We start from the raw sequence: 12,769 nt of genomic DNA, 5'->3' as shown, positions 1-12,769 counted from the left end.
ACAGTGAGTCAAGCGAGACAGACCCTTCTGTGGAGGCAGCTACCTACTGCTTCTGTGGGCATCAAGAGGCCCCACTAAACCAACGCTTTTCATATTTTACACGTTAGTAGGACAAGACAATTTTCAGTAGTGCATATGAGGTAATATCATCTTAAATTATTGTTTAAAATGTAAACATTCCAAAAATAAGATTTCACAACACAAAAAATAGAAAATAAATATTTTTTTAAATCTGCAGACTATTTTGTTAAATATAAAAATGTTGGGAAAAATACACATGCGACACTTACAGGTCCCAGCCTGTGGAGCAATAGAGTGTTAGAGTGTAATAATTAGACTTAAACAGATTTGACACAAAATTAATAGGTTGACTGGCAACAACAGAAGAAACTTTTATTGAGAAAATTAATAAATTCTGGGAATGTGAAGTTGTTGGGGCTCTGAGGCGGAATGTGGGCTGTAAAACAAACTGATACAAATCTAATAAATAAACTGAAATAAACGGAATTAAACACCAGACACAAAGCAATCAACAGGAATATAACAACCCCAAAGAAACATAAATATTATAAAGGGGGGAGGGGGGGGCAGGGGCAGGATGAGAGAGAACCTGCATGCCCGGGAGCAGTGGGAGATGAGATCACAGATATCACAGCATCTTTGCTTACTCTGGTGTTCATCATGCTGGATTGACTAACCCTCACTCATCCTCTGGAATAAAGAAAAATAACGAGCAAATTACAGAACTGTACAGTCTTTAAAAATATAGGACCTTAATCACACTAGCTATTCTGGAATCACATTTTAGTGCTCATTTCATTATTCAATCACCACCATAAATCTCTAAACATGAGTTCAAAACATTGGCAGCAAATAAACTATTAGTGTATGGCATATATACATACATATATGGTACTCCCACATACATTTTGATTGTATAGTATTTGTCACATACAACTCTCAATCTTTGTAGTCAGAGAGCAGAGGAAGAGGAGGGCAAGCCCTTCCTCTCCTGATGGGGTCAGGGGTCAAGGCACTGCCTGGAGTCCACACTCCCATTCCGGAGCACTCAGGAAACCAGGAAGTGAGGTCTAGTTCCTGGCAGCGATGACCACGGACAAGGCCACACCTCCAATGGCAACTGCTGTGGCACCAAACAACCACTTCCAACTGACTCCCTGGAGGAGGAGAGGAGGAAAGAGGAGGAGAGGAGGGGGAGGAGGAGAGAAAGAGAGAGGAGGAGAGGAGAAGAGGAGGAGGAGAGGAGGGGGAGGAGGAGAGAAAGAGAGAAGAGAGAGGAGGAGAGGAGGAGAGGAGGAGGAGAGGAGGGGGAGGAGGAGAGAAAGAGAGAAGAGAGAGGAGGAGAGGAGGAGAGAGGAGGGGAGGAGGAGAGAAAGAGAGGAGAGAGAGGAGGAGAGGAGGAGAGAGGAGGGGAGGAGGAGAGAAAGAGAGAAGAGAGAGGAGGAGAGGAGGAGAGGAGGAGGAGAGGAGGAGAGAGGAGGGGAGGAGGAGAGAAAGAGAGAAGAGAGAGGAGGAGAGGAGAAGAGGAGGAGGAGAGGAGGGGGAGGAGGAGAGAAAGAGAGAAGAGAGAGGAGAGGAGGAGAGGAGGAGGAGAGGAGGGGGAGGAGGAGAGAAAGAGAGAAGAGAGAGGAGGAGAGGAGGAGAGAGGAGGGGAGGAGGAGAGAAAGAGAGAAGGAGAAGGAAAGGGATGGAAGGAGAGGAGATGGATGGTTAGTATACATACATCCGCTCACTATTTCAGTCAGACCAGAGAGCTGGTCTCCGCCAGGTGAGGTGAGGAGCTGGTCTCCCCCAGGTGAGGTCTCACCCAGGAGCTGGAGCTGGGGGGTTGCAGGTCACTGCAGCTGTCAGGGTTCCCCAGCATCTTCCTGTACATGGCTTGCTCCGCCCCCTTCTGCTCAGAGTGTTTCTTCACCAGCTTGGAGAGCTCAGCGTGGATCGTCTTCCAGGAAAACACACACACACTTGCAGGGTTACACTCTACATCGCTGGAATCCTGCCCTCCTTCCCCAACGCCTCAATTTATTGTCCACATACTGGAATTCACAATCTCACCACCGGCCTGCAACACTCACACACACCACATCCTGTGCTGCCCCCCCCCCCCCAGGCCATTCTATATTTACAGCCCCAAGCAGCCTCCAGCCAGACCTGCCAAAGTGCTGAGTCCACACTTCCTCCAGCCCGCCTCCTCTGCCATGAGGAGGACACTGGCACCACCTGCTGGTCACAGGTGGGAACTACAGCTTCTGGAAACGTACTGTTTCTCAACCAGCCCAGGAGGAGTAGAGGGAGGAGAATGGGAATGTACCTTGTTGCTTGGCTCCAGTTTCAGAGCTCTGCGGAGGATCCTGATGGCCTCAGCATAGTCCCCCTGCAGGGCCAGCACCTGGAGAAGGACATACCACTGTCAGACAGACAGACAGACAAACAGGCAGACAGGCAAGCAGGCAGACAGGCAGGCAGACAGGCAGATATGCAGACAGACAGGGTTAAGGCCTCCCACCTTGCCCTTGCGGAACAGAGCCTTGATGTTGTCTGGCTGGTGTGCGAGGACAGCGACGCAGGAGCGCAGCGCCGCATCATGATGCTCCAGCTTCAGCTGGGCGGCCGCCATGTTGTTCAGACACTTCACCTTCACCTCCAGCAGGTCCTGTTCCTCCTGGGGGCGGATGTCCACTGGAACACCACATCACAGTCAACCACAACACCTTCATCACACACACACCTACTTCCCACCCACAGAGGAATGTCTTTACTGGGTTTTCTTCCCAATGCACCCTGGTGGGGGTGAGGCTGGGATGGTCCCACCTGAACGCTGCTTCAGATAAACTCATGCTGGATGAACGGTAAGAGGTGACCAGCAGGGCTGAGCACCAAGGCAAGCTTCTGACCTTTAGACGAGGACTCCGTGATCTGCAGGGCGATGGCGTAGGAGTTGACAGCGAAGGCGTACTCCCCCCTCTGGTAGTAGTAGTTGCCTCTCTCTCTCTTGCGTCCCGCCAAGGAGCTCCTCTCCTGCGGGGGCAGCAGCTCCAGGTCGGGGGGCTCCAAGGCCCCCAGAAGCTCCACCTCCAGGCCCAGCTCAGCCCCTGGGGGCACCGCCGGCTCCACACTACCCGGGGGAGGAAGCACCAGACACAGACCTCAGACTGAGCCTCTCCCAGACCCCAGCAACATGGCAGATCCCAAAGGTGAATCTTCTACCCGTAATAATGACATTTAACAGTCCACCAGTGGACTGCGTGTTGCTAGGCAGCCTCCCTACCTCCCCACGGAGCCGTAAGCATATTTGGAGTCGGTGAGGACAAGACACTTCTCTCCCATCTCCATCAGCTGCACAGTCAAGTCCAGTGCCTGGGGAACACTCCTGGTCAGTATTCACCTGGTTAGCTACAGCTGGTCAGTATTCACCTGGTTAGCTACAGCTGGTCAGTATTCACCTGGTTAGCTACAGCTGGTCAGTATTCACCTGGTTAGTTACAGCTGGTCAGTATTCACCTGGTTAGCTACAGTAGGTCAGTATTCACCTGGTTAGCTACAGCTGGTCAGTATTCACCTGGTTAGTTACAGCTGGTCAGTATTCACCTGGTTAGCTACAGTAGGTCAGTATTCACCTGGTTAGCTACAGCTGGTCAGTATTCACCTGGTTAGCTACAGCTGGTCAGTATTCACCTGGTTAGTTACAGCTGGTCAGTATTCACCTGGTTAGCTACAGTAGGTCAGTATTCACCTGGTTAGCTACAGCTGGTCAGTATTCACCTGGTTAGTTACAGCTGGTCAGTATTCACCTGGTTAGCTACAGTAGGTCAGTATTCACCTGGTTAGCTACAGCTGGTCAGTATTCACCTGGTTAGCTACACCTGGATGCTAGTTACCTGGGTGACATCTCCGTCTCCCAGGGTGAAGGAGAGCTCTGGCTCATCAGCAATCAGGGTTCCATCAGCCCGCTTGGTCCTTAGGTGGACCGTCACCTGCTGGCCCTTCTGGGGCTTGCTGTCTGGGCCCTGTCCCGCCTCCAGAACCTTCTTCTGCAGCTGTCCGTTACCTGCACACACAGCTCAGCCAATCAGCTGCCTTTTACCCACGCACACAGCTCAGCCAATCAGCTGCTCAGTCACACACCCATCACCAGTGAGAATGTCAGAAAATGTCATATAAAAGTATATTATTACTGACACGTGCACCAACTAGCCACCAGCATGTACACTGGATCAAACCGTAAACAGGTAAACAACAAAGATCATGCCATCACTCCTTACGTACCTAATACATCCATCCACTCATCAACTGGAGCTTCTCTCGCTGCCGCCCCCTCGCCAGCCGGCTCCTCTTTGCCTCCTCCGGCGTCTTCCAGCGGAGGAGGGTCGTCCACGTCTTCATCGTCCAGAATCTCGAAGTCTTCCCCGCTGTCTAGCAACGATGCTCGCCCAGACATCTTGGCGGATGGGATCGAGTCCTGCTTGTCACCGGCCCCGTTCAGCTCTTCCGTGTCGCTCATCTGTCGAATTGAGTCAAAAACAAGCGACGAAGCTAATGTGTCGGTCGGTTGGTCCACAAACATTGAATGTGCGTATTGCGAATTCTCTCGTTTAACCGTAAATTACGGCGTACCTTACTCAACAGGCAACTACTGTAGCTCTACTAGTTATCCTCACTTACCTCGTAATACTAGGAATATTAAGCAGACTACATAGCTAAATCAGGTATTAAGCTAGTTAATAGTTCAATTAAACAGGTAAATAGTGCCTTCTATACATCAACAAAAATACATGTTTATGAGATGCGGGTCGTTATGATCCCATGTGGCCCAAGTATCCAGTGGGACGTTTCCAGAACTTTCTAGCAAGTTGCTTTCCTCAGCCTTACAGGCTAGCATAGCTAGTAACGTTAGCTTTCGCAAGCACTGTTGTTGTTGCTGTTCAGACGCACCAAGCATCCAACTCGGCTAGCCAAATGCATTTCTCAAAATTAATTTCAATTATACGAGCTAGTATAAGACCAGACACGATTGTAGAAACTCTTACCTTCAAACTAAATTGTTAAGAGAAGAAGCGTTTGGTTGCTATATTGGTGTTTTTCCTTGGTTCCCACCGATGTGACAGCTCGCCAGCAATTCCTGGTCACCTTGAGGCTTCCTGTGTTTCTATTGGCCCACTTTCTGTAAACAATTCTGCTATTGGTCGAATTATCCATCAATGGAATAACTAAATCTAAATTTGTCATGGACCGCAACCATAGACTGTAAAAACAAGACAGCAACAGAAATGTGTAAGAAATTTGGTTTTACTCTTTATAAATGCTTTCAAATATAAAGGATCAAGATTACTAACACTGAAGGACTGTGTTATCTTCTGCGTTTAATGTATTAAGCACCACGTGTGACGTTGACTGTCAGTGTTACTGATGACTTAAGACAATGACTACAAATCAAATACATTTATTATTGATGCAGTTGTTTCTTTTCTTGATAAGCAAATTATCAGTTTTTCTTTCAGTCTAAAGAAACCTTTACAATATAAAGAAACATACAATGGTATCTTTATCACCTACACAAGACAGCTATCCCTAACACAAGATCCTGACTACCCTACCATGAATTACAAAGCCAACCCAAGAGACTGACTGCTTCTTATTAAATACTGCCGTGTCGTCAGAAAGGACCATGTACGGTACAGAAAAATCAATATGTCCGCTCCCTCTCCAATCCCCCCCCCCCCCCCCCCAACTCCCCACCCCACATCTTCCTAATAATACAGTATTGTACATCACAATGGCGGTACAGAGATGGCCAACATGATATACACACAGGCGCGGGAGACAGGATCAGACATGATCCATCTTTACAGCGCTGTTGCAGAAGTGAATAGCAAAGGACACAGTTTTCTCATAAGTATTACATGTGATCTATTCTTAATTTAAAATGAGGTTTTTAAGTATTTTTTTTATTTGAAAAGTTTTCTTAAATCGATAAAAATTCCTTCATATTAAAAACGTTGTTATGTTGTCCGTTGATCAGTCCGCTGGGACAAGGACGTGGGTAATATTTTCACATTAGAGATTCAATCATTCACAGAAATCTCTCTTATATGTCACTTTACTAATCCCGCACAGTGGCGCCGTGTCCTCCAAGCATTCCGTAGTGAACATTTGCGGAGCTTTAAGGTTTTCATGTTCTTAGTCATTTTTCATATAGTCAAATTTCCCCCCTCAATTTTAGTTTTAGTTGTCATAAAGATGGAACAAGATATAAAGCGTCTCTGGATTATGAAAAACACGAACGGTTAATTTATAATTTACTTTTAGCTGTAATCATTGGTAGTGACTGACATATAAAAACATGTCAATGATATCAAAATGCATTTTACAGTATTTACAAATAAAGAAATCCAGGAGAGGGCAGTCTTGGTAATGGGTTCATGTGGAGGGGGGTGTCTGATAAATACAAAAATGTTTGCTCTCAGAACTCCTTTCCCAGGAGGGTTCAGAGGGTACCAACCAAACGCCCCTCTCTTCACAACTTGAGCTTCACTACTGGGCGAGCCATGCCCAGCTGTCAACCAAGTATCTTCCTCATAACCCAGGACTAACCAGGACTAAACCAGGCCTCATCCAGGACTAACCTAGGACTAACCCAGGACTAACCTAGGACTAACCCAGGACTAACCAGGACTAACCCAGGCCTCATACAGGACTAACCCAGGACTAACCAGGACTGACCCAGGACTAACCCAGGACTCACCCTGGATTAACCCGAGACTCATCCAGGACTAACCCAGGACTAACCCAGGACTCACCCAGGCCTCATCCAGGACTAACCCAGGTCTCACCCAGGATTAACCCTTGACTACCCTGGGCTAACCCAGGCCACACCCAGGACTCACCCTGGACTCACCCTGGATTAACCCTTGACTACCCTGGGCTAACCCAGGCCACGATGATTCAGTTGTAGCGAGGTGACAGTCAGCTCGTCATGGCACCCTCGCTGTGGGATGTCACAGAGTGATTGTGAGACTCGCTGGTGTCTCAGCACCTGGACACAGCAGCAGACAGAACCTGTCTGGATGTGCAGACTCAAAGGGCTTGTTTTCCACACACATAAATACACAGATTACACTTCATAGAATTTGTAACTAAAATCAAATAATACAAAGGAATTAACTAGAATCAACAACAGCAACAACAGTGTCTGAATGTGACTTCAGTCTAAACCAAACAACAGCAATTATAAAAACTTCCTAGACTTGTTGTGAGGAGTTGAAGATGAAGCTGACACCAAGCTTTGGACATCATGAAGGAACCCCAGAACACTTGGATGTGTAGAGAGGTTTACAGACAAAGTTCTACATCAGAAAACTGAGAACAAAAAACTAAACTCAAGCGTCTGCAGCAGAAAGCAGCCGCCTAGGCAGACCTGCGACCAGACAGGAGAGGTGCATTGTGTGAGGAGCTGACCGACTAGACACTAAACACATCCAACACGTGTAAACAGAAATGTCCTTGTGCTTCTTCTGAAGTAGCTGATGCTGATATTACAATGTGCCCTTCACTGGAGTCCCTAACAACATCATCCCCCCCCAAAAAGACAAATCCTCTAGGAACATCAGATTAATAACATAACCAACAAAATATAAACATTAAATGAACAACGTCCTTGCCCTTAATGACATCACTAGTTCAGCTTTCCGCTCTCAGAAGCAGGACGCTGTCGTCGTGGGGACAGGCCTCCTCCGGCCCCCCAGACTCCTCTGCTGCATTTTGGGAACTGGAGTGAAAGACTGAAGGACTGAGGAGAGGCGGTGAGCACGGCAGCAGGATGGACTCAGGGGTCAGGGGTCATCTGAGGAGGGGGGGGGGGGTGACCCCTTACTGCCCAGGGCGTGTGAGGAAGCTTGGCAGGCAGGGAGAGTCTGTGTAGAGTCCCTTCCTGTGTGTCTGTGACTGTTTCCTGTTCCCGCCCCCCATCTTGCACATGCTGGGAGGCGCGGCGTCGAGGTGAGGGGCCCGCTGGTCCAGGGACACGCCAAGCCAGGGGAGAGGAGGGGGAAGAGGGGGAGGAGGGGGAGGAAGGGGAGGAGGGGGAGGAGGGGGAGGAGGGGGAGGAAGGGGAGGAGGGGGAGGAGGGGGAGGAGGGGGAGGAAGGGGAGGAGGGGGAGGAGGGGGAGGAGGGGGAGGAGGGGGAGGAGGGGGAGGAAGGGGAGGAAGGGGAGGAGGGGGAGGAGGGGGAGGAAGGGGAGGAAGGGGAGGAGGGGGAGGAGGCGAGATGCACCGTGGTAGGAGTGCCAGGAAGGGGGAGGGGGGGCAGAGATTAAGAAATAAAAATAAAAAGATAAAATAAAAAAAAGCAATCACACACTCATCGTCATGTTGGGTGAATACTGCGAAGAGAGAAGAGAGGGGAGGGAGGGAAGGAAGGAAGGAGGGGAGGAGGGGAGGAAGGGGAGGAGGGGAGAAACAGATAAGCCAACACTATAGTAACTCCTCATGTCAGTCTACACAGTTAAATATCATCCAAGCAATAAGCAACTTCATTCAGTGTTTCAACCAGCTTCACGCTGTATGCTTGTGTGTGTATGTGTGTGTCTGTGTGTGTGTGTGTGAGTAAATATTTGCCGTTCATGCATTGTGGCCAGGTGCACTAATCTGAGGCTGTAAAACAGCAGGGCTAGAAGGAGGGAGGGATGAAGGGAGGGAGGGATGAAGGGAGGGATGAAGGGATGGAAGGAAAACAGCTCTGCATTGGAAGCAGTAGTCACAGGAAGCAGCAGGTATAAACAAACATGTCACAGAGGGCAACCACATCGCCGAGGGCAACCATGCTGTCTGCTTGCAGGCAGTGGGAGGGGCTAGGTCAGGTGTGGGAGGGGCCAGGTGTGGGAGGGGCCAGGCATTAGAAACTCACACTCTCGTTCTGGAATGGGTTGAGGAAGTTCCCTGTCATGTCCCCGTCATCGCGAGGGGTTCCGGGAGGGTTGCTCATGACAGCCATGTTGTTGGGAGAATTCTAGAACATCAAAGAACATCAGTCAGTCAGTGTATCACAATATATCGAGTGTCCAATCCAGTACATATCTCCAGTCTGCCTCCTGGATCATGCGGTAGCGGCAGGGTTACTGTAGCATTTGGATTCAACAGGGATTCATATTTCCTGCTCTCGTCTCTATGGTCACAGCGTTCATATCAACATGCTGCTGTCACATGACAGAGGAGCCTCACCTTTGGCAACCCATCCATGTCACCAGACCCTAGGAGAGAGAGCGAGAGGGAGAGACATAGAGACACATAGAGAGAGATACAGAAAGAGGTAGAGATAAACAGAAAGATAGGGAGGGAGAGGAGGAGAGATAAAGAGACAGAGATCAGATTTCATCCCCCTTACTGATGAAGTGAACCTGTCTGATCCAGTTAACGTCTGTTCCCTCATCACCCTGTCCTGAAGAGAGACGTGTTCTCTCTGCTGACCACCAGAGGGCAGACTGACACTGCTCACGCCTACACAACCTGTTACCGTGGTGTTGACACCTACCTAGCGACCCGTTCATGTGGTGTGGCTCCATGGATCCCATCCCGCCCATCGGACCGTCCGGACCTGGACCCATGGGGAACTGCAGAGAGACACAGTCAGAACATGCTGCCATGGCAACACAGGGAGACACAGAGGTGCAGGGACATGACGTAACCATGACAACCTCCCGCGGTCTCACCGTGGGCCTGTTCCCTCCTGGGCCGATGGGGTTCATCATGGTGTAGATGTTCTCACTGGAGTTGGTGGAGTCTGGCAGGACAAACACCACCACAATCACCTTTACAGCCTACACACACTCACATTCACCCACACGCACACACTCACACACACTGTGAGTCTGCTGTTTGTAAGTTGCCTTGTTGGTGTGCTTGGTGCTTTTATGTGTCCATTCTTACACATCCTTCTACTGTATGTGTGTGTGAGCGTGTGTGTGTATGTGTGTGTGAGCGTGTGTGTGCGTGTATGTCTGTGTGTATGTGTGTAGTCCTGGCGACTGCAGTGGAAAAATGTGTTCCAGTCTCTTGTGTGAACACGAGTTGCCGGGGCAACTCACCACAATAGAGGGTTCGGGGTGTATAAATAATAACTACCTCTACACAGTAGCAGGAGAGGAGAAGAGGAGAGGGAGAGGGGAGGAGGATAGAGGAGGAGAGGAGAGAGGAGGGATGGGAAAGGAGAGGAGAGGAGAAAGGAGACTCACCTCCTGGGCTAGGCATGATGGGAGTTCCTGGTGGACCTCCGCCCCCTGGAGGACCCTGGAGAGGAGAGAGAGAGAGAGAGAGAGAGAGAGAGAGAGAGAGAGAGAGAAAACATGCACGTGTTTCCAGTTGTGTCAGTGGTCAATGTGATGCAGCACACCTCACCACCAGCAGGGGGACTTACCACATAGTTGCCCGGAGAGGAAGAAGAATACGCTATCTAGAGAGGAAACAGGGAGAGCACAAACATCAGTCAGCCTGATGAGTCAGGAGTCATCAAAGACACTCCAGAATACAAAGGTGACGTACTGAGTTAGCGTTGGCATTGGGCCAGGGACCTCTACCTCCAGGACCGCTGGAGACAGGAAGCAGACAGGAAACATGAAGCAGACAGGAAACAGGAAGCAGACTGTCAGACAAACTGAGCTGTTCCCAGAGGTGCAGAGGTTTCACTTCATTCATTCATCACATGTTCATTCATTCGTCAGAGTGGCTCCATGTTCAATCATTCATCAGAGTGACTCACATGTTCATTCATTCATCAGAGTGACTCACATGTTCATTCATTCATCAGAGTGACTCACATGTTCATTCATTCATCAGAGTGACTCACATGTTCATTCATTCATCAGAGTGACTCACATGTTCATTCATTCATCAGAGTGACTCACATGTTCATTCATTCATCAGAGTGACTCACATGTTCATTCATTCATCAGAGTGACTCACATGTTCATCCCAGGACCCATGGAGTTAGGAGGAGGCCTCATGCCTCCACCATAGTTCTGCACAGAGAGGACACACAGTCAGGAGGGTGTGTGTGTGTGTGTGTATGTGTGTTTAGTGTGTGTGTGTGTGTGTGTATGTGTGTTTAGTGTGTTTGTGTGTGTGTGTGTGTGTGTGTGTGTGTGTGTAGTGTGTGTGTGTGTGTGTGTGTAGTGTGTGTGTGTGCGTCTGTACCTGTGGGCCCATGCCCCCCATCCCCCTGGGCCCTGTCATCCTCATGGGACCCCCCATGTTAGGATGTCCTGGGAGGAGACAGAGGACAGTGTGTTAGTGTGTGGCATCAAGATGTGTGTGTGCGTGTGTGTGTGTGTGTGTGTACCTTGAGGTCTGGTGGGGTCCAGACTGTTTGGCAGAAGTGGCTGTGACCCTGGAACTCCCACTGGAGGCTGAGAGAGAGAGAGAGAGAGAGAGAGAGAGAGAGAGAGAGAGAGAGAGAGAGAGAGAGAGAGAGAGAGAGAGAGAGAGAGAGAGAGAGAGAGAGAGAGAGAGACAGAGAGAGAGAGAGAGAGAGAGAGAGAGAGAGAGAGAGAGAGAGAGAGAGAGAGAGAGAGAGGATTAAATCTAGATCTCAATACATTTCCCTAATGAATATAATCTGCCATAGAAGTGCCAGTTGTAACCATGACAAGCTGTGAAGGTGTAACCATGACAAGCTGTGAAGGTGTAACCTCCCAGACACAGTAAACTCAGACAGAGTTTGATCAGGTGTTGAGACAGGTAAGGGGGCGTGGCCTCCAGGCGAGTAAATGTACCTGATTTGGCATTCGGAGTGCAGGGCGAGGTCCACCTGGGTACCGTGGAGACATGAAAGGCTGAAGGGAGGAGAGGGAGAGAGGGAGAGAGGGAGAGGAGAAAAAGGTATGTATTCCACATGTTCTTCCACACTAAGTTATTATTCTGATTATATCATGTTATGTTTCTGTTATTTTTATGATGATGTTGATCATATGTTTCTAAAAGTCTATTTCACTAGTCTGGGAGGTGGAGGTTATGACAGCTAATACTGTGATGTTGTATCTCTGGTACATGGTATTCTCCCCTCTGGTGCAGTACCCGGGTATGACAGCTAATACTGTGATGTTGTATCTCTGGTACATGGTATTCTCCCCTCTGGTGCAGTACCCGGGTATGACAGCCGGGGTAGCTGTAGCATCACAGAACATCATCCCTCCATTCCAACATCCAGCAGAGAGAAAGACAGAAGGAGAGAAGGAGAGAGGTGTAGAGAGAAAGAGTGGATGGGTATGAAAGAGAGGAGAGAGATGAAGAGAGAGGAGAGACACAGAGAGAGAGAGAGGGAGAGAGAGAGGAGAGAGAGAGAGAGAGAGAGAGAGAGAGAGAGAGAGAGAGAGAGAGAGAGAAGGAAAGGTGGATGGATGCTGTCAGCATGTTGAATGAGAGACAGTAGACCTAGATCAGATACAGAAGTTGGAAAACACACACACACTCACCCACTCACACACCCACTCACACACACACTCACACACACACTCACACACACACTCACACACACACTCACACACACACTCACACACACACTCACCAAAGTGTACCTTACCTGGCCATGAGGCCCCATCATGGGGTTGTGTGGAGGAGGCTGAGAGTGTGGAGACGGCTGAGAGCCTGGAGGAGCCTGGGAGAGGGGAGAGAGAGGGAGGATAGGAGGGAGGGAGAGGGGGGAGGGAGGGAGAGGGAGGAGGGAGGGAGGGAGAGGGGGGAGGGAGGGAGAGGGAGGAGG

General features: G+C 49.5%; 2 protein-coding genes across 8 annotated transcripts in view; both read right to left on the bottom strand.

Moving 5' to 3' along the window:
* Positions 1-367: 367 nt before the first annotated feature.
* Positions 368-5,173, bottom strand: fkbp8 (FKBP prolyl isomerase 8). Of its 6 annotated transcripts, none has more exons than XR_014750751.1 (11): positions 5,049-5,173; positions 4,288-4,522; positions 3,900-4,069; positions 3,290-3,378; positions 2,916-3,136; positions 2,528-2,700; positions 2,333-2,410; positions 1,829-1,963; positions 927-1,178; positions 669-711; positions 368-469 (listed from the first exon to the last, which is right to left on the bottom strand). XR_014750751.1 is itself a non-coding variant. In XM_084692587.1 (9 exons), exons 2-9 carry the CDS (start codon positions 4,520-4,522, stop codon positions 1,092-1,094), a joined length of 1,188 nt encoding a protein of 395 aa, XP_084548713.1. In that variant the 5' UTR covers positions 5,049-5,173; the 3' UTR covers positions 368-1,091. The 6 variants fall into 6 exon arrangements, 2 of the variants coding, with proteins under 2 accessions (XP_084548713.1, XP_084548714.1); XR_014750752.1 differs by having other exon boundaries at positions 956-1,178; XR_014750750.1 differs by having other exon boundaries at positions 368-711.
* Positions 5,174-5,445: 272 nt separating this feature from the next.
* ssbp4 (single stranded DNA binding protein 4) overlaps positions 5,446-12,769 on the bottom strand; it is a 27,388-nt gene continuing 20,064 nt past the window's right edge. The window contains exons 6-18 of one of the 2 annotated variants that reach the window (XM_084692585.1): positions 12,590-12,664; positions 11,784-11,843; positions 11,351-11,417; positions 11,206-11,273; positions 10,975-11,030; positions 10,555-10,600; positions 10,430-10,465; positions 10,248-10,302; positions 9,726-9,796; positions 9,548-9,626; positions 9,238-9,266; positions 8,924-9,025; positions 5,446-8,028 (exon numbers count right to left, since the gene is read on the bottom strand). In XM_084692585.1, coding sequence (XP_084548711.1) covers positions 7,888-8,028; positions 8,924-9,025; positions 9,238-9,266; positions 9,548-9,626; positions 9,726-9,796; positions 10,248-10,302; positions 10,430-10,465; positions 10,555-10,600; positions 10,975-11,030; positions 11,206-11,273; positions 11,351-11,417; positions 11,784-11,843; positions 12,590-12,664 — 885 coding nt within the window. In that variant the 3' untranslated portion in view covers positions 5,446-7,887. Of the gene's footprint in view, positions 8,029-8,241; positions 8,400-8,923; positions 9,026-9,237; positions 9,267-9,547; positions 9,627-9,725; positions 9,797-10,247; positions 10,303-10,429; positions 10,466-10,554; positions 10,601-10,974; positions 11,031-11,205; positions 11,274-11,350; positions 11,418-11,783; positions 11,844-12,589; positions 12,665-12,769 lie in introns of those variants that run through there. The other variant, XM_084692586.1, reaches the window with a different exon arrangement.

Source organism: Hypomesus nipponensis, chromosome 26 (genome assembly GCF_054491055.1).
Source record: "Hypomesus nipponensis isolate SF chromosome 26, ASM5449105v1, whole genome shotgun sequence".
Taxonomy (NCBI): Eukaryota; Metazoa; Chordata; class Actinopteri; order Osmeriformes; family Osmeridae; genus Hypomesus; species Hypomesus nipponensis.
The sequence above is the reverse complement of the archived record's forward strand: the minus strand, read 5'-3'. Positions and strand labels throughout refer to the sequence as shown.

What these genes read in the sequence shown, in the direction of transcription:
- fkbp8 (XM_084692587.1), bottom strand. Translation starts at nt 4,522, where the DNA reads ATGAGCGACACGGAAGAGCTGAACGGGGCCGGTGACAAGCAGGACTCG. An exon ending in GCTTACGGCTCCGTGGGGAG is followed by an intron (nt 3,137 to 3,289) that starts GTAGGGAGGCTG and finishes TCCCCCGGGTAG; the next exon opens with TGTGGAGCCGGCGGTGCCCC. An exon ending in CACGGAGTCCTCGTCTAAAG is followed by an intron (nt 2,701 to 2,915) that starts GTCAGAAGCTTG and finishes GTGGTGTTCCAG; the next exon opens with TGGACATCCGCCCCCAGGAG.